Genomic DNA, 26,516 nt, shown 5'->3' on the forward strand with positions numbered 1-26,516 from the left:
TGATTTGTTTATCCGTGTACTTAAAATATTTTCAAAAACTCGTTTCATTCAGCGTGCATTTTAAAATTTTCTTTCCCCATGTACTGATGTTTGTGCTATATTATATGTAGTGTTAAGACTGCTCTCTTCACTAAAATCCTTTCATAAAGATTTTGGAAAGATATTTACTTAGCTTAATCAAATATAAGTAATATATCCAAAGAAAAATATGCTATTTTAATCGTGTAGGTAGACTATATTCAAGAACTTTTAGAGATATAATAATTTTAGAAAAGGATAGATATATAGAAAAAGCTTTCTGCATTCTAAAACATAAAAATAAAAATAGTAGAATCACATTTTTTCACCTATAAAATATTCACCTCCTAACCCCTCCGACCCTGATACATCGCTTTGCTCCTCAGCTATTTCTCACTAAATCTCTGCTGCCAGTGGAAGTTAAACAGGTTGCATATCAAACCATTGATTGTCTCTGTGCTCTGTTTCAACAGCCGTGGCATCGCTCATTTGATTTCCCAGTAAGCAACCAAGGAGTTTTTCCTGGTTATCTTCAGTTCTCAGCTTTTGATCATACTCAGCTCTAAATCCTATTTTCTTGTTCATTTATACTGTCTGAACCCACTCATTTCTGTTGTTACAATGGTCAGTTTCTTCAGTCACCCGTTCTAATCTGTTGAGTCTATGGCAAGACATATCTCTAAGCTCACTTTTGCCCCATTACGTAAATGAGATTAATAAACATTGATTTAATTACCCAACCTTTGAAATATACTATCTATAAAATAAAACTTTATAAGATAAAACGCGCCTCGTCAATACCCTGCTTTGTTTTTCTGCCCATATTTACAACCAAGCATCTATTCTTACCCCAAATGGCCTATTTCTGTGGTTCTGTTTACCGTTTTATTCCCAGATATATCATTACTCTTAGGGAAGTGGTTTAAATACAGTCCACATCCTTAAATAAATGTGTCTAGCATGTGTACAGAATTCTGCGGCTTCACTGTGCTGCCCTACTAATTCATCTGATAGCAGTAGGTTTTGTAATTCCCATCATCACCATTTTTACTTTGGAGAAAGTGAAATTCGGAGAACAAGTAACATTTCAAGGGCACACAGGCCAAAAGTGATTCTGAAGCTGTGAATATGTTTATAGATTTTTTAATTCTAAAACATGTCTTTCAGTTTGCTTTTAGAAACAAATTTAGGTATAAATTTAACAAAATAGCTGTTAGTTTTAAGTTTTGTACTTCAAATAATATTAAATCATGGCAGAGGAATATGCCTTTCTAGTAATTTCAAAACATTAATTTGATTGCATGATTTCACAGCTGAAAGCCACTGTAAGTGCTTGGGTTTTCTGATTCTGGGAACATAAATACAGAAAGAATTTAGATTAGTTGCTTAGTTTTGCAAACACTGTTACTAAAATTTATCTGCTACATTTTATGTGGGATGGGAATCAATATTAAGATATCCAGCTACTTTCTGTCACTTGTTATCTCTTGGATTAACATTCATCAAATATGTCCAAATCATATTTCTCATGTTGCTCTTGGTACTGTATTTGTATATTAATATTACATTGTATATCTTGTAATACTGTATTTTATTGTATTTCATTTGCATAGTATTTAGAGGAATTGTAAACACTCAGAATACCAAGTCTACATTTTTAAGGAATTGTTCAAGACTCTCGTAATACTAAAAATTATAGCTAAATGTAATTTAAGCAAAGCTTGTATTCCTCAGATTGAGATATTTTAAAAATACATTTTTTCTCATTCCAAGCCAAATACATATCATAGAATATTGAAAAGACATAGGAATAGCAAAAGAATAAATTAAAACCTGTAGGCCCTCCATTCAGATCAACCCATTCCATTTTAGTCTTACAATTTTTCTTCCCAACAAATCAAGCAGTATCTGGCACATAGTCAGTCTTAATAAATATAAGACAATGAATAAATGAATAGATTAGTGTATCAATGATGGGTATATATCCATATGAATTGTTAAACAAAAATTAGATCTTACAATAGGTATTGTTTTTTTTAACCTGCCCTTTTCCCACTTACCATAGCATCCCTAGCAATTACATGTATTCAGTATTCATTTATCATTTAAAATTATTAAATGATGTAATATTTAAAATATCATTTCAAGAGCCACATAACACCCAAGTCTATGAGAAGAGATTGCTTTAACGTTTTTGAATTCACATAGCACACCTGTCATTGGTATTGCCCTGCTTCAAACTTCTGCTGCATCCCCAAAAGCCCCGAATGCCTCACAGTTGGAGGCAGTGCACGCTTCCAGCCCCATCTCCTCGTTTCATCTCCAGACACCATTTCTGCGAAATTACTTACCAGTTCCCAGCGACCTCAAGCTCCTGCACTATGTGGGCCTTGCAACTTACTCCTCCATCACGAACGCTCACCCTGTCCCATCTTAGAACATACGTGCACCTTCTAAATCTAGATCAAAGACTTCACTCGTAGGTCCTTTGTGACAGTGACCTTCAGGAATCGGCACAAATCACATAGAGTAAGTCATCTTGTAGAAGTGGAAAGAACTGAATTTTTAAGTCAGTTCAGAAATAAAAAAGGAATAGTGTGATTTGAGGAAGCAGTTGAAAATTATTTCCCTGTTGTCCCACTGATACAAATAAATAATCTAAGGCAGCACATTCTTTTCTCTTCAGGAAACAGTGGCATTTAATTCTTCTCTTCTGAGACCCCGTGTGATTGGAGAATGGATTGGTCGAGAAGAGAATGATGCTGACCCATTAGCTGCTGAGATGCTACAGCCCCCAATACCTAGAAGTAAAAATGAACAATGGGAAAGTGAAGACAGCAGCCCTAGCCCCGCGGGAAGGTAAGATAAGATGTCTTCTGAGGTTGTGAAAATTATTAATCATTAAAAGGTAAAGGGAAAAGAAATCCAAATCCATGACTTTGTTGAAATAACTCAGCCATTTTATATACAAAATTATGTTAGACTCCACATAAGATAAAAATGAATTTCTCTGTGTTAAAATTAGAGCACGACTAAATTTGCTTCTAGGTGTTGGTTTTGATTTTTTTGTTTGTTTGTTTACATCTAAGAAGATGACTATCTCTTTGCTACTAATACCAAACAGAGAAATAATTTCAAGGACATAAGCTGTCAGTGGAGACCTACGATAATGCCGGGCAGGGAGTGGCTGACCGTTAAGAATTGGAGGTGCATCTATCTTCATGAATAAATGTTTTCACATTTTTCGGGTGGGTACCCAGAAGAGGGATTGCTGGGTCATATGATAGTTCTGTGCTTAATTTTTTGAGGCACCTCCTTACCGTTCTCCGTAGTGGCTGCGCTGATGTACACCCCGCCATTGCATACAAGGGCTGCTTTTCTCCCCCATCCTCGCCAGCTCTTGTTTCTTGTCTCATTGATAAGCCATTTTAACAGGTGTGAGCTGGTATCTTGTTGTGATTTTGATGTGCATTTCCCTTATAGTTAGTGAGGTTGAGCATCTTTTCACATATCTGTTGGCCATTCGTATGTCTTCTTGGGAAAAATGTCAGTTCAGGTCCTCTGCCCATTTTTTAAGCGGATTGTTTTTTTGTTGTTGTTGAGTTGTATGAATTCTTTATATATTTTGGATATTAGCTCCTTATTGGAGGTAAATTTGCAAATATCTTCTCCCATTCAATTGTTGCCTTTTTGTTCTGTCAATGGTTTCTTTTGCTGTGCAGAAGCCTTTTGGTTTGATGTAGTCCCATTTATTTTTGCTTTTACTTCCTTTGCCTTTGGGGTCAAGTTCATAAAAACCGCCCTGCGACAAGGGATATAAAACAGAAAGCAACAAACAAACAAAATGAACAAATTCATAGACAACAGAGGATGTTTACCAGAGGGGGGGATGAGGGAGGGTGAAGGGGTAAAGGGGGTCAGTATATAGTGACAGAGGAGACTAGATTTTGGGTGGAGAGCACGCAATCCAATATACAGATGATGAATTATGGAATTGTGCACCTGAAACTTATATAATATTTATTAACCAATGTCTCCCCACTAAATTTAATTTAAAAAAAGAATTGGAGAGGGAGGACTTCTGAACATCAGAGAGATAAAGTTAGTCAACTGGGAAAAGAAAACTATTAAATGTATAATAGATTATATAAGGCAGAGTTAATATGGAATGTAAAGAGAGAGAAACCTTGGTTTAGAACTATTTTAGAATTGATAATATGATTACGATTAAAAATAATTATTTACATTTTCTTTGTTTAATGTTTGAAACTATTACAACTTGTTAATTTGTGGCATTACCTATAAAATTTTACTCAGACCTGTGATACCCAAAACTATGGTGGGAGGTTTGCCTTAAGTTTCCGTATACTGGTAGAAGCATGATTTTGAAATGTCCAGGTCATAGTTATATGTATATTTAGAAAATATGTATATTAGAAAACAGTATATTCAGAATAGCCTTTTTTTTTTGTTTTTTTTGGTAATACCAATTACGGTGAGTAAAACGCAAAACAAAAATGACAACTTCTGTAAGAAAGTTGGAACGAAAAAGTGTTCGGTGCAGCATGGCTTACACGAGATTGAGATTGTAGAGTTAAACACACATGAGTTGAAATGTGACAGGAGCGAAAACTTTCTGTGTCAGCAGCTGAGCACTGTAGAAGAATTTTTCCTGTGCATGCATAGCCACAGTAACTTTGTATTTCCTATGTTAAATTCAGCAGCAACCAATAACTATTCTTTCTCAAGGAGAAAATTGTATTTTCTACAATGTAATAGCTTTGGGGGATTTCTTTTTACTTTGACTTATCACTTGACTGGAAGGAAGGAAATTCAGAATACTCACTAATGTGCTTGAGGCATATAGAAAATTGATTCTATTTCCATGAGAAATAACTTTTCAATTATTTAAATAGATGAAGTGTCCTATATAAAGAGAAGAAAACCATTTTTAAAAATCCATTTGCCTGCTTTTGTGAAATGTCAGATCAATTTCACCTGTCAATGAGAGTAATTTTATTTTTAATACCAGTCTTATGAAACCCACTAGACCTTTATCTTTATTCACTGCTACAACTTTAGTTCTTAAATGTAAAATAGAGAAATGTCGACTTTCATTCGGCTTTCATTTAGTCATAATAATAATCGGAGCCATTTATTGCAAATGTTAGTATTTCTGTTTTCTTCCTAGCTTCAGTGAGCTCTTCTTCTCTCTTGAATATGAAATAAAGAGGAATCTCCCCTGCAACTTATTTCAGTACCTACCCATAACAACCCGATCCACGAAGCCATCTATCTCTCGAATACTTGTTTTGAAAAGTTTTCAGTTTTATTTTACTTGTATCTTTAAATTACGAGTTGAGGAATATTACCTATGAAACAAAGAATGTGGTGGTGAACTCTTGCCCAGTTGCCCCATTAGGGCTGAAAGAATACATGCATCTCTTAACTAAATTTAAAGAATAGCCATAAACTATGGATTAGAAATTATATCTCTCCCATCTTCTAATACGAAACAAGATTTCTGAATTTATACCAGGAAGTCACGCAGCGTTGGCTTTGATAAGGTCAAATAAGAATGGGTTGAGGAGAAACTTTTAAATGACCAGACAGTTCGTAACTATAGTATTAGCTGCTGCCCTTAGATAGTAATGAGCTTACATGGTTACTTAACTGTCTTAAACTTTCACAGACTAAATTCCCGGGGAAAAAAACAGTTTTCAAAGATGATTTCTTCCATTTTTCTCTCCTCCACTGGGACTGGCGCAGACCTGTTATATGGGTGAAGGAGGCACACAGAAGGCTTTCCGTAGATAGAAGGCTTTCAGTAGACGTCTGCTGAGTGGAGGTTCTTTATAGGAAGAATTCTTTATAGTCTCTTACCTTTTTTGCCCCTTTACGCATCTCAGTCTTTCCTGTTCCTACTGCCCACATCTTATTTGATTGGCTGTTATTACAACAGTCCATCTTACCCTTTCATTCAGAATAACACATACACAACAGGCTGGACTTTCACCGTTAGATTAGAGAGGCTTACATATAAGGTATAATTAAACTTAGGAGTCTTATGGATAGAATGCGACCCATAATTTTTTCCTGGAACCCTTTTATTTTTCAATAGTAAACTTTACCTGAACTTTTTTCTTAGGTCTTGAAAATACAACAATATATGAAAAAGGGCAACAGTTTTAGTACCCATTGCTGTCACCTGAAGGGTTAGGTGCTGGTTAAAACAAAGCAATTATGAGATCAATGTGGAGAAGCTAATAGAATAAGAGCTGCTGACATGGAGTCTGTGATCTCTGCATGGTATCTGGATGGACCCAAGAGGTCTGTGAACCTCTTGAAATTATGGGCAAAATGTTGTGTGTATGTACATATAGACATTTTCCTGCCACATCTTCCATAGATTCTCAAAGAGGTTCTAAGTGAAGAGAGTTTAAGGAAGAAATTAAAGCATCTGACTGAGGAAAGAAAGAGGGGTTCAAAAAGAGGGAGGTGAATATGTTGGCAAATGATTGAAGGTTGTCGGATACTACCAAATGGCATCAATGGCTATGGCTTGTCAGGCCATTTGGTGGGAAAGCATATATATTTATTGCACATTTAGAATTATTAAAAACAATCACACATTTATAATATAAATGTAAACAAATATCTAGTAAACCTACGAAACTTGAAACTTACAGGATTTTGTTAACCAGTGACACCATAAAAAAAAAGTTTAGTAAACCTATGTAATTGTATTTTAAGCCATCTAAATTAGACTTTGCAGTAGCTGGGTAATGGGTTTCCTAAAATTACGTACTAAACCATAATGTGAATTTGTAAATAGGCTCATCAAGCCTTGAAAGCCTAATGAAGCTCCTATAAGCTGAACTACCTTATTAAAACAAGAACAATGTCAATAAACATTATAGATCTGGTGAACTGGCTTCATTTTTTTAAGTGAGCATTGTATTAGATGGTAATATGCCGTAAAATGAATAGGAAATCTTACAACTTAGAAATATATATTATTAAAATAAAAGCCAAATTCATTTCCCATTAAGTTGTTTTCCTTTTTATTAAAACTCACAATTGCATTTGCTGTATCTGTAAACAGAGGCTGGACCGTTCCCCTCCTCTTAGAGTTCCCCTTGTTGGCAGTAAGGAACAAACCAGAAACAAGAAAATATGCAAATATATGCAGTAAATTCAATTAGTGATAAGTAATATGATAGAAAATAAACCAGAATAAGAAGGAAGAAAATGGATGGGTGGGTACTCTTTTACGTAAGAAGTCCAAAAACAAAGAACCTTAATAGTATACAGGTTTTGACTATTATGGACGTGATAGAAAATATGTAATACATATGGCAGAGACTAAAACTTATTAATTCAGGAATATTATAATGTAAATTTTAAGCATCAAGGATGTCGATTAATCAAAAATCAGTCTTCTAAAGGAATCGAAGAAGTCTAAAAAATATCTTAAACATACAAAAATCATACATATGACTATCAAATTTCTCTTTAAAGCCAAAAAAGTATGTAATTAAATCATATATTTATGTTAGAATGTTGATGAGGTCTTTTTTATATGTTCAGAATAAAGACTCATAGACTCATAGGTGGACTCTTACTAAATGGGCGGCATTTTAGATTTAATCACTGTTTAGGTCTCGTAGCCCAGCACCATCTTCACGACCAAACTGCATGTTTTAATGAGACTAACGAAAACAGTTGTTTCAGCTCTCATGAAATGGTCTTAGTCATTGTTGGCTGATGAATAGGAGCTATGCGTCTGTAACCTGCCGTTTGTCCCCATGTCCCATATGCACATTCTTCCTTCTCCCGTTCCACCAGTCTTCCTGTGTCCCTGATTTCATTTCTATGAAGTTGGAAGACTCATACACATCTACTTAAATTAAAATTCTTTTTTTTTTTTTTTTTAGGCAAGGCAACCCTTTGTTGACCTCAGATTGCAAGGACCTTGTCATCTTATAATCCCCTTTTTTTTTAGTTATTTTTATTTATTTTTTATGCCTATAGCACCTGGTCTTTCTAGGTGGTCACCCATCCAAGTACTAACCAGGCCTGACCCTACCTAGCTTCCAAAATCAGATAGGATCTGGCTTGTTCAGGGTGGCATGGCCGTAGACAAATTAATTCTTATTTTATTTATTGTGTTTTAAAAAATGAGGTTCCAAAAGAAGTGGTAAAGTTGTTAAATATTTTTTGAGCCTTAACACAAGATAGTGTGCTGGATACTGGGTGAGATCAGCTTGAAAAAAAAATCCTAGATTCAAAATAATTGCTTGAAGTGAAGAGAATGGCGAGGGAATATGTTTTATTTCTGCAGCTTGGTGCCCGCAATGCCTTGTATGTAGCAAGCATTTAATAAATGTCTGCTACATTGATTATAAAAACATAACATTCAGACGTATAAAAAAAGGAGACAGATTTCATGCATAAATCAAACACAGCGGTTAAGCGTGAAACTTTATGATCTCTTCAAGAACTTTTAATTTCTAACTAGAGTCAAGAGAAAGGACACAGGTTCTGCCTGCTAGGTTGTGATGGTGAACTTAACAAGCCTAGGATATAGGTTGACAGAGGAATCACCCAGTTTTCCACCGGAGAGAGCACACAGGATCAGATAAAACGAATACTTACTAGAAACAGAAACAGAGTGTGCAGCACATGGAGCGAGGCCGGGCACCTGGGTGCAGCGGGGTCAGCAGGAAGAGGGCACATGCTCAGAATGCAGGTCTATCCAGAGCCGGGAGGTGGTGGCCCCCCTGGAGAGGCAGGCGCATGGGACCCTCTCCTTGGCTGCTTTAAACCGCTCCTTTCCACCTAATCTCGGTTGAGATCACAGCAAAGTGGATTCCTAGAGTGTGTTAGCACCACGTCGAATCATTAGCTGCTCTTGATCACATGCCCCAAAGCCTCTTTTTGGTCCCTTTCTCTGTGGGATGTTGGCACTCGGAGAGACATGTCAATATTTAGGATGCTGCCCACTGTCTCCTCGGGGACTGCTCTGTGTGCTTTCCACATCCTCATCCTCATGAAAACGTTGTTATTATCCCTACTTTGGGAATGAGGAAACCAAATCCCAAAGCAGTGACATCACTGTCTCAGGAAGGATAGCTATTAAGTAGCTGAGCCAGGCTGCCTTGCTCCAAATTCTGTGCCCTTAACTGCTTTGCTCTGCAGCTTTTCTTCAGGGAGATGTTCTAAGAATCCCATTATCATTAAGATTTAAGTTCAATATCTGGGTAAGAGCAGGCCTAGTACCCTAAGTGCTCCTCGAAATACCCCAAACTCATCTCTCTCCGTCTGCCCACCACTCGTTTGCATTAAGACCCTGCTTCCCTGCAGCAAGGTGCTGTTTTTTCCCTCGTGGTACAATTTTCATGTCTGCAATCCACAGGCATTTCTCTTTCAAAGCAATATGTATATCTTTTCTCATAATCAAAAGCTAATGGAGCTAAAGTTATGAATGAATATCATTATTCTAATATAATTTTCAATAAACAATGTAGATGTAAATTCCATTTACCATGTTAGGTCTGTCAGTGAAGAAATCCAAATTAAGATTTGTTTTGATTTGTTTGTTTGCTTCTCAGTGAATAAAGTTAGTCCAGAAAGACTTTTAAATTGTTACATGATTTCTCAGTTTAAAAGACACAATGAAATATGCAGAAGACAGATGCCATAGCAAGAAACTGGAGCTAAATAAACTTCTTCCATCTATTCGAAAGTTAATGTTCTATGTTTTATCTCTACTATTAAAGTGTAAAAATAATTTTCTTTAATTGAATTTGAATTACACTGATAGTTACTAAAATGAAGACAAATATTTATTTGAAATGGGACATATTTTTCCAACATCTCAGTAACAGTTTCTATTTAAGTTGGGAACCTAAATTAGGATGGACGTGAAAGTCGAAGTAAATATTGTTGACAAGAGTCTGTCTTCATATAGTTTTTATTTCCCAACCTCAACTTTTAACTTTGAAAGGTCTCCAACTACAGAAAGTTTAAGAATAGTAACATCAGTATCTACATACCTTCCACCTGTATTCACCAATTAACATTTTGCCTTTGCGTTTTCTATCTTTGGTAATAGATCATTTTATTCTCAATCTCTCTTTGGTTGTTGTTGTTGTTGTTGTTGAGCCATCTGAAAATAAGTTATAGATAGTGTAACATAGTAATTCCTTAGTTCTTTAACATGCATTTCCTAAGAATAAGCATGCTTTCTTATGCAACTATTATATCATTAACACACCAAAACTTTTAACAATGTCACCATAAAATTATCTAATACAGACCGTATGTTCAAGCGTCTCTGTATTTCCCAGTAGTCTTTTATGGATTTTTGTAGTTTGTGTTTTTGTTTCCTTTTTATCAAGTCCAATAAAGAATCGCGTGTGGCATTAAGCCGTCAAGGCCCTTTAGCCGTCTGTCATCGAGAGCAGCCTCTGTCTTTGTTTCCCTTCATGACATTGAAATCCTTGCAGACCACAGGCAAATATCCAAATCCAGATATGTCTGTTTTCTGATCATTAAATTCAGGTTAAACATTTTTGCAAGAATTCTATATAGGTGATATCATATCCTTCCTTATTTTATTACACCGAGGATCATAATGTCGGTTTGCCCCATTATCGGTGATACTGGGTTTGTTCACTTGGTTAAGGTGGTATCACTAGATTTCTTCATTCTAAAGGTGTCATTTGCCTTTTATAATTAACAAGTTATCTGTCACCTCTGTTTTAGAAAAGATGGCAGACTCATTTCTCTCTGCTTCTCTGCATTAAATACAACTACAAACCGTGGAAATAATGCAAGAGGCAATCAAAGTAACTTTTCACTGTAAAAAATGTTAAGAGGAAAGTGGAATGGTTAGGGACCTAACAGCTGGAGGGAGCGTAGTGGCAGGTGGCTTGTGACCTCCCACCCAACAGCATAAGGCAACCTAGGTCTGGCTTTTCCCAGCCCTGGACTAGCAAGATGAGCGGGTGGCCCAGATAGGTTCCTTTCTCCCGCTGACCGAACAGGAGTCCTGCCAACAATACCAGGAGAGCCTGGTGGCACCGGCCAGGGCGATTGAGCAAGAAGCTCACTGGCAATAAGTGGCTGGAGGACGCGCTGTCCTTTCCTGCCAGACTTGGGACTCCACATTCTTGGAAGTGCAGTGTCTTTTACTGGACAAACAGACACCAGGAAGAGGGATTCCTCCAACGCGAAGCTTGACGCGGGAACCCCGTTGTCCTCATAGTCATATATTCCCTTCCCCTACCTGAGGTGGTGCTTTCGTCCCCTCAGGCAATACCAGCAGGCACCAGTGGGAGCCGCAGCCACACAGATAAACCAGGCAGACTAAATTAGTACTGCAGGGGCTCTGAGAAATTAAACTGTCATTGGAACCACAGGCTGCAAAAGTAGGCCAAGCACTGCAGGTGGCTGCCTTCTAAAATAAAAGATTTAAATAGGACCCAGAGTCTCCTACAATAATAGCCAAATTGTGCAGGCTACAATAAAAAAATCACCAATTATATCAAGAACCAGGAAAATCACACCTTAAATGAGAAAAGACAGACGATTGACGCCAACATTGAGGTGAATCAGATGATGAAATTATCTGGCAAAGAATTTAAAGCAACCATCATAAACATGCTTCAACAAGCCATATTAAGTTCTCTTGAAACAAATGAAAACATGCAAAATATCAGCAAAGAACTAGAAAATAGAAAAGAACCAAATGGAAATTATGTAACCGAAAAGATAATAATAGGAATTAAGACTTGTTGAATGGACTCAGTAATAGAGTGGAGATGACAGAGGATAGAATTATCGAATGTGAGAATAGAGCCATAGAATCTATCCAAAGTGAACAACGAAGAGAAAATAGACTAAAAATATGCATACACCCAATCAAATTTTCAGCAAGTTATTTTGTGGATATCAACTAACTGATTTTAAAGTTTATGTGGCGAGGCAGAAGACCCAGAATAGTGAACACATTATAGAAAGAGAAGAACAAAATAAGAGAACTGATAATGCCTGACATCAAGACTTAACTATAAATCTACAGTATTCAAGACAGTGCATATTGGCAAAAGAATAGACAACGGAATAGAATAGAGAACCCAGAAAAAGGAGCAAAGGCAGTACGATGGAGCAAAGATAGTTTTTTAAACAAATGGTGCTGGAACAACTGGATATCCACATGTTTAAAAAAAACGAGTCTGGACACAGACTTTACACCCGTCAAAAAAATTAACTCTAAATGAATCATAGATGTAATTGTAAAATACAAAACTGTAAAACTCCTAGAAGAGAGCAGGAGAAAACCTGTATGACCTTGGGCATGGCAATGACCTTTTAGATCCAACAGCAAAGGCACGATCCATGAAAGAAATCACTGATCAGCTGGACTTTATTAAAATGAAAAACTTGCTCTATATCCACTTGGGAAATCATTCATGAGGTACCAAAAGATGTCCAAGAAAGAAGACAGAATCTGTAATTTTATTATCCTCGGGGAGAATTTTACTATGTCCATAAATATGCATAGCAAAATAATTGAATGAACTGTTTCTAGATTTTCTTTACTTGCCACAGCTAATGCCTCATGTCACCATCATTGAAAGTTAACACGTAAATATTTCTTCAGCTTAAAGGTGGAACCCAAGACAAAGGGATTAAAACAGCAGCAACAGCGACATAAGAAACTCCTGGCAGCAATGCTCTCTCAAGATTCTTTTGAGTCAGTTCACAGCCCCACTCCATCTGTGACAGAAGAAGATATTGATAATGAAGACGATGCAATGGAATTGCTGGGTAATTTTAAAAATTAATCATTTCTCTTTTTTTTCTCCTTCTCTGGCATTGTAAAAATGTATAGTGATTAAGAGATTTTAAGTTTCGATAGTTTTGTCTTAGGGGAAAGAAAGAGTTTAATGCACATTTTATTTATGTTAGATTTCATGAATTTGCATGTGAAAACTAAGTTGAAATCACCTAAGCATGAAAAATATTAGATTGTATTTTGTGCTTTGTATATGCAGCCCTTTACCTTCTGACTATTTAATCAAGCTTTATTCTGTGTGCAATTGTGATAAAGATTCAAGTCTGTTCGCTTTATTCTCTGATTATAATTGCCTCGAACACACCTTTTGTCTATAAAATGTATCCAAAGTACATATTTCAGTTCTCATCCCAAGAATGTCTTCTGTTATTTCAAAGTAGTTTTAGAAAAATAGAGTAAAATTTAAAGGGGTAGAGAGTAAATTAATGTTTTATGTCTTCCATAAATGGTAGTTTAAACAGTAAAGTTTGTAGAGATTTTAATGTTTTTACAGACCCATTACTTTAATAAAAACCTTATTAATGTTGAGCATGTAGAAAATCCTTTTATATCTGTTGATTAGGTAAATGTATGTTTATGTTTCATCAGAAATCTTTTCATAGTAATTTTTAAAATTCGAACTTCCCTTTGAAAAACTGTTGTCCCAAAAGAAGGAATGAAATTTTATTTCAGAGAAAGTGATCCACATATAAAACAATGTGTTTTTAATTCAGTGATATCAGTTATTCTATTCTAAATAATTAGAACATTTTTCCAATACTTTGTAAGAATATAGTACTAAGAGAATAAACAGTCTATTCATTTGAAAATTTCAAATAAGTTTAGCATACAGAATATAGAATCCCACAAGTAAACACTTATTAAAAAATTCTTTTTCTAAAACAGATTCCTTGGTTTTAAGCATTTATGGTAGTAAAATACTATCATTTTAATAAATAATGTAGGTCTCCATGCATAGGCCTGTGGAGGTGTTGTGACTCAGTGATGGCAAGTTCATTGTCATTTTCTGATGTTATAATGACTGCATTCATTCCAGCATTGAGGGGACTATATCACGGCATTTCCACTTCATGGTATTGGTTTTGTTTTTTGTTTTTTTTTTTAAAAACATTTAAGTCTTTGTGTTTTTTTAAGGAATCTTATCTCCCCACCTCCAGTCATTAGTGTGTGGTACCTTCTTCGTTTGCTTCATTCAGTAGATGCTCACTGAACACTTGCTGTGGGCAGCCCCTGATGCAGAAATAGCAGGTGGCAATCAGAGAATGTGTCTCAAAGAAGCCGGGTCCTCCGGTGAGTCCTGCAGGACAAGCAGACCTATGTTTGGAAGGCAGCGTGTGCTGATTACCCCGTAGGTGTGCTCCCCTAGGAATGTACTTTTTTGCAGTTATGCTCTGTGACTGTGCCTGTCAATCATTCCTCTGCTTTGGGCAGTAACTGTGAATTGACACTGTGTTGTGCTGACATCGTCCTTTCTCTCCTTTCCTGTAAATGACAGCTCGTGGCCCGCGGGTGTCCACATGAAGGCAACTATATCCTGTCAGAAGGATCTTTTGAAGGAATCCAAGCACGCTCAGAATTGCTTTGCAATTCCCGATAGTCTCAGGAATATCTAGGCAGAAGAGAGGAAATCACAGAAGGTCACGACATCAGGAGACTCTGAGGAGTCCCAGGTGTCCACGTAGTGCTGCTGCTCCTAGATCTCGGCCACCCTATTCTGAAGGTTCTAGTCTCCCACAACAGAAGATTGGGTTTTGGAGACTATCTAATGTGAGCAGCTAATAGCTGATCCTCTTTTTTTTTTTTTTTTTAAATTTAAACATTTTAGCCTCTAGTCTGAGCAGGTTGAAGGATGAGAGATAGTTGAAGGGTTGGACCGTCTCCATGTGATTCCACACATCAGCACAGACGGCAGGTGGTGTTCTAATGCTTATCTCTGGGCCGCGAGGTCTCCCTGTGGTAACATGGACCATCCCAAGCCCACTGGGCTGTCCCTGGAGTGATGCCCCATGCAGCTTGCCCTGTTGCCTAGTCTCAGTGAACAAAGGTGATACAGCAGATAATTATATCCAAAAGGCTGTTTTGCCCAGAAAGTTCATCTATTAAATGTCATTTGTATATAAAACATGTTTGACTTTAAAGCTCAAACATTCCACCCATTAATATCCTTCAATTATCTAAAAAATATGTATATTTAAAGTACATACTTAGAGTTTTCTTCAAAAGCCACTAGTGTATGTAAATTCAATACTTATTAATCTGCTATTTCTTTCACTAAGGTAATGGCTCATCTTTTACATGAAATCAAACAGATGTACAGTACATGAATAATTTCAGTTAATCAGAGAGTTAAGAATTTTTTCAGTCATGGTATAATAGATGAATATGCCAGGTATGAGTATAGTATAAAATGGTTATTAATTATTCACTTTTATGCCTTGACATCTTGAATAGCCATGTATATCTCCACTAATACTCAATTAGATTTCAATGAAATCAGTTGGCATAATACTTCTAAATTAATTTGGAAACTATAAAAATCTACCTTCATAGTCCTTTTAATATTGCATTTCCTTAATTTTGTTTATTTTATAGAATTTTAAGATAATATTGTTGAAACTGATTCTAGAGAAACGTGATTGCCCTTATTTGCAGAAAATACAAATGTTAAATTCTTGAAAATTTACACGAAATCAAATTTTAGTACATAGAATCAGTGTAACATGAAAGAGAGACATCTAGTATTTAAAATATCTTTTTAAATCTATCACGCTTTGTAGAATGAGTTTGCTACAGCTTATCTGTTTTAAGGGTTTAAATTGTCATTATTATACATACCAAGATTTAACAGACTGAAAAATTATTTATTATGCATGAGAAGCACTCTGTAAACTTTTTGAAGTGATAAATAAGTAAAAGATATAATTATTATTTTATGTTAGTATAACAAAGAATTATTCCTCAGGAAAATTGATTGATTAGAAGAAGGAAAAAAAGCCTTTTATTGGAGGTAGTAGAAGCAAGTAAAATTACTGATCCTTGTTTTTTTATTAAGAAATTTAGCATTGTTAATATATGCTAATTAATACTTAGTTTTTCACGGTTGTTTAATCGCATATTTTTGGATTTCTTTTCTAAATGTATTGGGTATGCAAAAATATAGCACAACATCTATAATTTTTTAAGTAGATTATGTATTTTCTGTAGGATTGCTTTAAATACTACTTATACATTCATAGTACAAAAGTAGCTTAATATGGAATTAATGTATATCAGAGAATAAAATATCTAAATTTGGAATTTTAAGATATAACAGTTTTAAGCACCTCTGAAATCAATCCTCTAATTACAGAAAATATTCAATAAAATATCTGCCATGTCACGTTAAACTAATTCTCAGCTTCCAATATAAGATATTCTCAAATATTTTAGTAATTATGCTAGAAATTAATGGCCACAATGAATAAAGCATTATAAAGAATCTTCACTTTTAAAAAAAATTATTAAAATCAATTTTTCAAAAATGGAAAGAAGTTACAAGGGTACAGGATATTTATAAAAATCTTTATATTTTCAAAGAAAATTTAAAAAACTTCATTAGTTTCAAAGATATTTTAGCTTGTAACTGTGAGCCCATTTTCATTACATGCATTTTTATCTTATTCTTGATGAAATACTAATTGCAACTGCATGTTTGATTGTTCTCTATATAATTTATACTCATTTTAAAATATCAGAATTATTTGAAAGACACAACTACTTACATATTTTAGTATGGGATATTACTTTTAAAAGATTTTTTTAGGCTTTCTCAGAATTGATGATGAGTCTAATAGCTAAAAATCACATTCCAGAGATGCCCCAAAAGAAAAACAGAATTAGTCACTATACTTTATACTTTCTGGTCTTAGCTCATAGTCATATAAAAATGGAAACTAAGATTATATTACCAAAATATACTCAGTGATTGAAAATATATATTTGTTTTAAATTTGATAATTAAGAACAAGTATAATTATACTGATATTCTTTGCAGAATATAGTAATTGAGTTTCTAAAACCTCAGTATCTTACCAAATTATGTAATATAGAATAAACTTAATTTTCTGGAGGGACTCATTGCATTAAGATGATCATTTGGCAAATCTTTTGCATTTTGAAAATAAACATTCACTCTCTGTTCTGATTTTTTTAATTGGACTTCTTAAAGCAGAAAGCACCCATATATGTAAAATAACAACATGCATTTCACCTAATGAGAAATAGGTACTGTCACTCAATTATGTTTTAAAAGGGAGAGGGGCTTAAATATTTTTTAAAAAATCTGTCTGCCTATCGATACGACATACCTATATTTTAATGATCTAAAGTATGTGAACATACACACAAACCTTGTTCCCTTTGAGTGTTGATCCCTTGGGCATATCAGTATAACAGAAAAGTTGTCACTTTAAAATGAGGATTCTTTGTAGAAAAGATTCTTTTAAAAAGTCTGAGGGCTTTCCAAATTAAATTTATGGATACTTTAATATTATCTGTAAGATTACTTTACATACTGCTTAGACATTCATTCATTATAGTACCAAAGTAACTTAATATGGAATGAGTCCATATTAGAGATTAAAATATCTAAATTTGTGGATGTCAAGATAAAGCGGTTTCGAGCACCACTGTTAGTGCTCTAAATCTAAAACATATCTTCCAAATAATCTCCATCTAAGTAGACCTTGTTTTTAAATAGAAGATAGTCTCAAAATCATTAGTAGTTACACTGGTAATTAATGACCACAATTAACTAAACATTATAGAAAATACACACACATATTTTTAAATGTTCCCGGAATGAACTAGTATAATTGGAAAATAAGGACCTTGTACGATGATTGAAAATATCCTTCACATGCCGAGTAATAAATATTTCCCCCTGTTAAACCATGTGCTCTATTGTAACAGAAGTTCTATGAAATGTCCCTCCCTGCTGTCACATTTTGTCCTGTGTTTCCGGATTCTGACTTCAGCTTACTTTAGTGCTGTCATTTCCCACACAAATCCCAAGTGAGCTCAAGTTGAAGTGTGGCCTCAGAGTTTACTAGCGCTGTGCTTGTCTTTCTAAATTACAGTGACTTTTGAGAAAATGCATTCAAACACATACTGTCATTCAGCAACTATCATGTGCCTCTATCTGAACAGTACCAGTTCATATCACTATACAGCAGTAGTAATATTGCTTCCTATATTTTTCTAATTATCTGATATATTTGGGCTTGGAGAAGGTGAATTTAAGTGAACATTAGCCTCTATATAGAACCGAACAATTTGTGGATGTGTTTCAACTCCCAGTTCATTAGTTTATTCATAGGTTTGTTAATTACTCCAATGTATATCTATCACTTACAAAGTGACTATCTGTATATTCTTGCGAGTTCAAATTTGTACATATACAGACATGTTTCATCAAGTGTTGACTATGCAGGGATGATTTTCAAGATTCGGTTTGCTTAAGAACCATCTAGGAAGCTTATTTAAAAGTAGATGCAAGTGTCCTTTGGTCTCAATTTTTGGTTCATTAAGTTTGGATATAGCCCATGAATCAACATTTTTCAATAGGAATACCCTTCCTCCCCTCTGTCAAGAGATTCCATTACAGATGATCTATAGAACATGCAATGAGAAACTGATCTAGTGGATACAGTCAACGAACTTTTTTGTTGTTTGATATATCCCGAAGCAAGAAAAATGAAGTAATAGAAAGTCTAATGTTTACAACAAAAAGAGCGTGGAACAGAGGTTTCCGAGTTAACCAAGTTCTTTTGAAATGTCTCCTGTAAACAAGGAGAAGTCCTGCTAAGAAGTTTTGGTTAATCCAATTTATAGTACCTTATTTTCTGTTTTTCTTCCTGGTGTCATATTTTACAGGAGCTCTTGAAAAATGAACTGCTTAGAGTAGGAAAATTATATAAGTTATGGAATGATTCCAGCATAGACCTGGGGACGTGGTTTCATTGGGATTTCATTTTATCCCACAGGGATGTCGTGGCAGTAAAAATTGGGATATTCTCTGAACGTGCTTTTAATTTTTTTCTTTCATCACACTTAACAGGAATATTTGAAAGTGGACACTTGAGTTTACGTACAAAATTTTCCTTCCAAATACAGTTAGATCCTCTAACCCACTTGCCTTTTGTCTAGTTATAGGCGAAGAAACAAGCAATTTCTTTAGCTTTGGGAAATTGTTTACCAACAGTAAAAATGAATGTTTCCCACAAGACAGTAAAATCAAAGGCTTGGAGAGAAAAGAGATAAAGCTACAAATGTATGGCAGGCCAAAATATTTGCTATATCAATACAAAGCATTACATCTTTTGTTCTTAAGATGGATATTTAAGCAAGGGCATACATTGATATGATTTGGCTGGGGATGTAGAGCAAATTACTCCCTTGTCTTTAATTTTCTTCCATGTGAATATAAAAATGTAGGAGGAAAACAAAAACGTTTTGTGCATACATGTGAATCTCTGCTAAGTTGGGCTGGAAGCAGGAATAGGAGGGAGAGACAAAGAACAGATATGTAAATGCTAGAAATTTCAGTACTTGTTTACATGCTTTTGCGTAAATGAAGCCATAAAGTGTTGGAAAATCTACAAGCTTTAAAAATTCTTTCAGTTATATTGAGAAGTATGAAAATATTTAAAACAGCACCGTTTTGTTGATTTTACATTAATTCATTGTATAAACAAATCACAACCAAATCGAAAATCAGTGTTGACAATTATTAGGGTTTTATGCTTTGGAAATAAACTTGCCCATTTCAAATACTTAATAAAATGGCAATATTACACTAAAGATGATTTGTTTAGCCATGGTAGTGATTTTCATATAATTTGACTAAATTTGACTTAATTTTTATATGTTAGAACCATTTGAAAGTGGTACAAAATCATGACTTTATGGTATTTTTTTCTTCTTGGTTGAAAATGTATAAAGATGTATAATTAATATAGCAATTATTTGTATTTTAACATCAAAAACAGTCAATATTAAAGAGGTATTAATATGCTTCTGAATGGTTTAAAACTTCTTGTATAAATAGTAATCTGTTTAGATTTTCATATATTACAGTATCATTGACAACTTATTTAACCATTTCTAAATAGAAACCTTAAAATTAGTGAAGTTGAATAGTAAATACATATTAACAGAAGAGTGGTCACAAAACTTGCCAATTATTTTCAATCTCTGAAAAATAACACTTTTTGTGAAGTAAAGCTTTATTCAAGACTTTTAAAAGGTATTTTAAGCACTTTTCAAAAACTGAAATGTTTAAACTGTTCTTAAATATGAATTTCTTTTGGAATGAATATATTATGATTTTCTTTTTCAATGGTTTTATGTTCAGTAATTTCAGAGAAATTGCTCTAAGTTTTAAGTACACAGTGGGAAAAAATATGACAGTGCTCTAATGGAGGTAAATTACATCTAGTGACTTTATTGTACTTTTTAATTTTTTTAATTTCTGTCTGCAAAAGATGATTGAATGCCTTATATTAATATAGGATGAATTTGTTTATATCAGAATATAAACTTAAAATTCTATATATATAAAATTTTAATTTCTTAAAAAATTTACTTTTTCTAGAATTGTCAGATGTTGTTCATTTAGCCCACTTTTTTTTTTATCTTAAGTGCTGTCATGTTTAAGTGTTCATTACCAACATTTGTTTGGGACTCTATTTCAAGAATTAAGTGTAGAATAGTATTAATATTGATATTATTAAATGTTATTAATATTATTAAAAATTGAAATTAACCTAACAAAATTAATTTTATGAAAAATAATGTAGCACAGGGTTAGAAAATAGCATGCATAAGCTTCGTATATCAGGTGGCCCTAGATGCAAGTTTCACAGTTGCTCCCTTACTAATTCTGTGATTTGAGAACATTAGCTCCCTTCTTCCAAATATCAAATCCATCATCAGAAAACTGGGAATTATAACAATACTTATATGATAGGGTGTTGTGGATATCAAGTAGAATAATTTATGTAAAGTGCTCAGTATATCTCAGAGGATTAGAGCTAGAAAAGAGATTTTTTAACCATAATTCATATCATTTTTATATCAGTTTCTTTCCTGTATTCATCTAGCACATGAGGTTTATTTTAGTACATGTTAAAAAGGAAATTGGCATTAGGGGTTTAAATATTTAGTCTTTTATCATAAGTGTCTCATATAGAAATGCTCCAAATATTTAGAAATCATTTCAGCATATAGCCTCTACTTGATATTTAAGTCCTGCTTCTAATTTTTTCTTTTTTTAAAAAAAATCACAACTTTCTCAAAAGATATTATCTCATGAACCTTAATTTATGCAGTGCTTTAGAAAGACTCTTTGCCTTTTTCATTTAATTACCCTTATTATAAGAGAACATTATAACATTCAAATTTTTCTAATAATTTGAAGAAATTATTTTCAGCAGTTGAAATAGTCAAACGCTTTCTAGAAAGTATCAAAAGCTAAAACATACCTGCCTTTCTTTCATACGTATTTGATTTTGTTAGCTTACTGCCTCCCGATGTGCACTTGCAGACATTCTTAGGTCCTTCTGCAGCCTGGAGAAGGCGGTATCTGGCTTGTATGAACATCCAGGCTTTATTGGCCCCATAAATCTCGACTAGTAATGGGATTAAGATACGCAGCATTCCAAAACCAGCTCAAAGAAGCAACCATTTTCTAAAGCTTGTCCAGGTCCATGCATTTTCATCTTGTAGTGAATTATTTTAGCTTCTCACAATTCAGAGAATTTGAACTTAATAACAAGCAAAAATATCAAGAGAAGAAAGAAGGGAACATTTCTTTCTTTCTTTCTTTCTTTCCTACCAGGCTATAATCTAATGTTCTTCTTCTTTTGGATTATTTTTGTTTGTGATCTGAAACTTTCTCAAATAACATTGTTAATATTCCGATACCATCTGATTCCTAACATCTGGGTTTAGGGCACTTTTTTTTTTTTTTTAAATAGAAATAAGTTTAAGGTAGGAAACATGTCTCTGCTCATAGATAGTCGAAACACAAAAGGGCCAAATAAGCTCCAAGTAACTCTGTTTTGATAAGGAAAATCAAGAGCATAAGAGAGGTTATTCTCCAATGTAAGAGCTTTTAATTGAAAGACAATCCAAAAAACGTACATTTAAAACAAATCACAAAAGCAACATTTCTTTTATAATAAAGTTCAGACTATTTGCTCGTGAAGTTATTCCTTTATTCACCAAGAAACAACCATGGTTGTTCCTTTAAAAATGCTATCTTTGTTTAAAACACACTTTCTAACCATAAAAGGTAATAATATCACCAAAATATACACATTTATAAATTAGTTTCTAAATTCTGCTAGTTTCTTTAGTAATCAGGAGTTTAAATAGTTTTCAGTTAAAAAAAAAAAAAAGACAAGAAAAGTCATATGTGCTTATTGCTGGTTTTATAATGGTTTCAGGATTTTCACAATCTTAGTTCCCTCTGTCATTGAATGTTTAAATGTGCATACTATCAACATAGTTTCATTATTTATTATTTTCCTTATAAGCCAAAAAAAAAAAAAAAAGAAATTAGAAGAAAGAATGTTTTTTTTCAGAAATACTATTAGTACTTATAGGTTAACATAGGCTTATTTTAGGGGCTTTTACTATCAAATATTCTGGGAGTCAAATTTCCTATAAATAATATTTATTTTGATTATTGAAAATATTCAAGATAAAGAACATGGGATTGCATAGGTCAAAATAAATAAATACCCATGAATAATTAATTTTTAGGTTTAGTGATATTCTTTCTAGATATTTTTTATGTAACATACATAGAATAGTGTTAACATTTATGTGTATTTAAAATGTGCAATTTACTGTGCTAAGTGCTTAACAATCACAACAATGCTGTGAGGTAGACAATGTTCTTATTTTTACATGATAGAAAAGGACATATATCCTTGTAGAACAATATTTATCTAGATTACATGATTGATACCTAAGAGTCAGATTCCTAAGCCTTAGAATTAAACACTAACTATGCAATGCATACACATTAAAATGCACATTTATATTAATATGTGCTCACTTGCGTATATATGCAATTTTCACACAATAAACAAAGCTTTAAAATTTAATATCAGGGGCTTCTGCTTCTAGCCATGATAGAATAACTGCTATTTCCTTATCCCTCCATATTAAACAATTATAAAGCCAGGCAAAGTGAATGTCAACTTTTCAGGGACGGGACAAAAGGCAGCAAGGGACTTTGGTTGTTGAGAGAAGGGGAATAAGCAAGATGAGCCCTGTGGTTCATGCTGGCTGTCTTCACGGTGACACTTCCCTGTCCAGCTTGTGTGGAGGTGGCACTCAATTGAAGAGTGAAGGGTAGTGATCTCACTGATCTGAGGAGAAAGACGTTGGGGTTGCGGCCGCTGAGGCGACTAGGATTTCTGAGGCGGCTAGGATTTGGGGGACAGTGTACCAAAGGAAGGCAGCTGAGCAGGGGGAGTGGGTCGAAGTTTACAGGTATGTTTTCTTGGATCCTTAGCTGAGAATTGGGCCGCTCTTGCATGTGAGAGTGCTTGCTGTGTGTCTGAGAACTGAATAGGTAAAGAGAGGTCCGACAGAGCTGGGCCACAGCCGACTGAGCTCCAGCCCAGCCAGAGAGAATAAACCTTCCTGAGTTCCTTGAGCATTCAGAGACCTGGAAAAAATCAAACATTAAGAGTAATGACTATTGGGTGCAAAATCAAAATAAGCCCAGCTTAGCAAAGCATAAAACCATGCCTGCAAAAGTAAGTGAGTCTACCAATAATTTGTCCTGATGAGAAAGTTAGTGTCCTTTAGAGAAGATAATATAAGCCAGCCTTCCTACAAAGAATCAAACATAATATTTACTATATAATAAAAAATTACTAGTCATGCAAAAAAGAAGGAAAATGTGACCCCAAATCAAGATGAAAGAGCAACCAATAGAAACAGACTCCATTTTACTCAGATGCTGGAATTAGCCAAAAATGACTTTTTAAAAAGCAATTATTATACATATTTTATGAACTTATAGGAAAAGGGCACAAGGAATAACCAGGTGAGAAATCTCAGCAGAAATGTTGAAACTAGAAAAAGAATCAAAGGAATGTCTAGAACTGAAATACAATGTATGAGATTTTTAAAAAATCACTAGATGGGATTAACAACTGATGGAACAGTGCATAAGGAAAAGTCAGTGAACTTGAAGATTGTCGATAGTAATTTATCCACACTGAGAATTAGAGATTTTTTTTTAAAAAAGGAAAACAAAATGAAAAGGTCTTCAGTGACTGGTGGGACAATATAAAATGATAAAACATTTCATCAGAATTCCTGAGAGGAGAGAAAGAATGAGAAAGAAAAAAAGATTTAAAAAATAATGTCAATTTTTTTCCAAATGGTGAAAAATATGAGCCTACAATACAAGTTCAGAAAATATCAGGCTGAAAAAACAAGTTTAAGTAGATAAAAGCTGATAATATGTTGCCAGCAGACCTGCACTATAAGAACCGTAAGAATCAGTCTGAAAGGAAATTATATCAGAAGGAATATCAGATTTATAGGAAGGAATGAAGAACACCAGAAATGGTAAATATGTGAGTAAATATGTAAGACTGTCTTCTTTTTGTTAATTTTTAGAAAGACAATCAACTATTTAAAGCAAAAATACAATATAATGTAGGGTTTATAACATGCAAAGAAGTAATATGTGAAAATTAGCACAAAGGATGGAATACAGTATTATAGGTTTCTACCTTTTTGCAAGAAGTGATACAATATTGTCAATAGACTGTAATAAATTAGGGAGACATTGTTTTAATTCCAATATTAATCACTAATTTTTTTTTTGTTTGTTTATTAAACCAAGGAGGTTTAGCTGAAAAGCTAATAGAGGACATAAAATGCAATACTAAAATACATTTGACTAAGGAGAAACAAAGGAATCTAAAGCAGTTGGGACAAATAGAATGTGATAGTGTGATGGTCAGTTTAAACCCACACATATTACTAATTGCTGAATTATTAATAATAAATGTACTATACTCCCCAGTGAAAATGCAGAGATTGTCAGCCTGGATAAATAGCTAAGACTCATATGCTAACTATAAGATAGGTTGAAATGAAAAGGATAAGAAAACATATTACATGCAAAAAGTAGGCACAAGAAAGTTGAGATGGCACAAGGATATAAGTGCATTCATCAGGAAGACGTAACAATTGTAAATAGAGGTGCATTTAAAAATAGTTTTAAAATAAAAACTGACAAAAATAAAATAAATCAGACAAAGGAGTAATAATCATCGATATTTTATGACATCTCAATAATTGATAGAAAAAGACAAAATCAATAGAAATACGGAAGACTTTAACTCTATCAGCATTTATTGTGATTGAAATTTATAGTACACCCAACAATGCGGAAAACTAATTCAAGTGCAGATGAAACGTTCATTAAACTGTGTTGGGTCAACTTTCTGTACTCTGATCACAGTAGGATTGAATTAGAAATCAATAACAATATGACATTTAGGAAAATTCCAAAATATGGAAATTAAGCAATTCTTAGTAACAAATGGATCAAAGGAAAATCAAAAGGAAACTTAAAAAATAATTCAAACTAAGAGAATGAAAATACAACATACAAAACTTGGGGATGTAGCCAAAGCACTGCTTAAAGTGAAACTTGGAGCTTTAAACAAAAGAATTTTTAAATTATTCATATAAATTTCCACCCGAAAAATCTAGAAAGCAAATGAAAATTAAATCCAAATAAGTAGAAAGAAAGAAATAATGCATATAAGAAGAGGAATCAATGAAATAGAAAGCAAGCTAACAGAATATTAGCAATCCTGAAACCGGTAAATTTCTAGTGAAACTGACAAAGGGAAAGGTAGATAAACCCAAGTGACCAATATTAGAAAGGAAAGACCAGACCTGATTCACTACAGATCTTAAAGACACAAAGGATAACAAAAGAATATTACAGATAATGTTATGTTAACATATTTGATGACTTAGCTATAGTGGAAAAAAAATTCTAGCAAAACACATCATACCAGAGATAAAACAAGAAGAAATGGTATATCTGAATAGGTCTTTATTTTTTAAAGAAATTGATTTTTCAAACAAAATCCTTCTCCAAAAGACATCAGATTTATATGGTTTTAATGGGTGAATTATATCACATTTTTTAGGGAAGAAATAATGCCACATGTAACAAACCCTTTCAGAAAATAGAGAAAAGAGAAAACTCAGACTGTTTTGAGGCTAGCATAGCTCCAATATCAAAACCTGACAAAAACATTAAAAGAAAAAAAAATTACAGATGAATATCTTATGAACATAGATACATATGTTCTCAACAAAGTATTATTACATTAAATCTGTATGATCCAATGCAATCTCAATCAAATTTCTAATAGGCTTAAAAAAAAAAGAAATGAGCTAATTCTACAAGTTTGTATGGAAACAATTACCTGGAATGGCCAAAAATCATCTGGGAAAAGGACAGTACCGTGGAATTACGGTATCTGATTTCAGGACTTATCATAAGGCCACCATAACCAAGACAATGTGGTATTGA

General features: G+C 33.8%; 1 protein-coding gene and 1 pseudogene across 1 annotated transcript in view; one reads left to right on the forward strand and one right to left on the reverse strand.

The window, feature by feature from the left end:
• CUNH8orf34 (chromosome unknown C8orf34 homolog) overlaps window positions 1–26,516 on the forward strand; it is a 273,416-nt gene that overhangs the window by 79,520 nt on the left and 167,380 nt on the right. The window contains 2 exon segments of the mRNA XM_039841814.1: window positions 2,705–2,877; window positions 12,689–12,855. Of these exon segments, the coding sequence (XP_039697748.1) occupies window positions 2,705–2,877; window positions 12,689–12,855 (340 nt within the window).
• On the reverse strand, window positions 8,044–8,162 carry LOC120585615 (uncharacterized; annotated as a pseudogene).

The sequence above is a fragment of the Pteropus medius genome, unplaced genomic scaffold (genome assembly GCF_902729225.1).
Source record: "Pteropus medius unplaced genomic scaffold, Ma_sr-lr_union100, whole genome shotgun sequence".
Lineage (NCBI taxonomy): Eukaryota > Metazoa > Chordata > Mammalia > Chiroptera > Pteropodidae > Pteropus > Pteropus medius.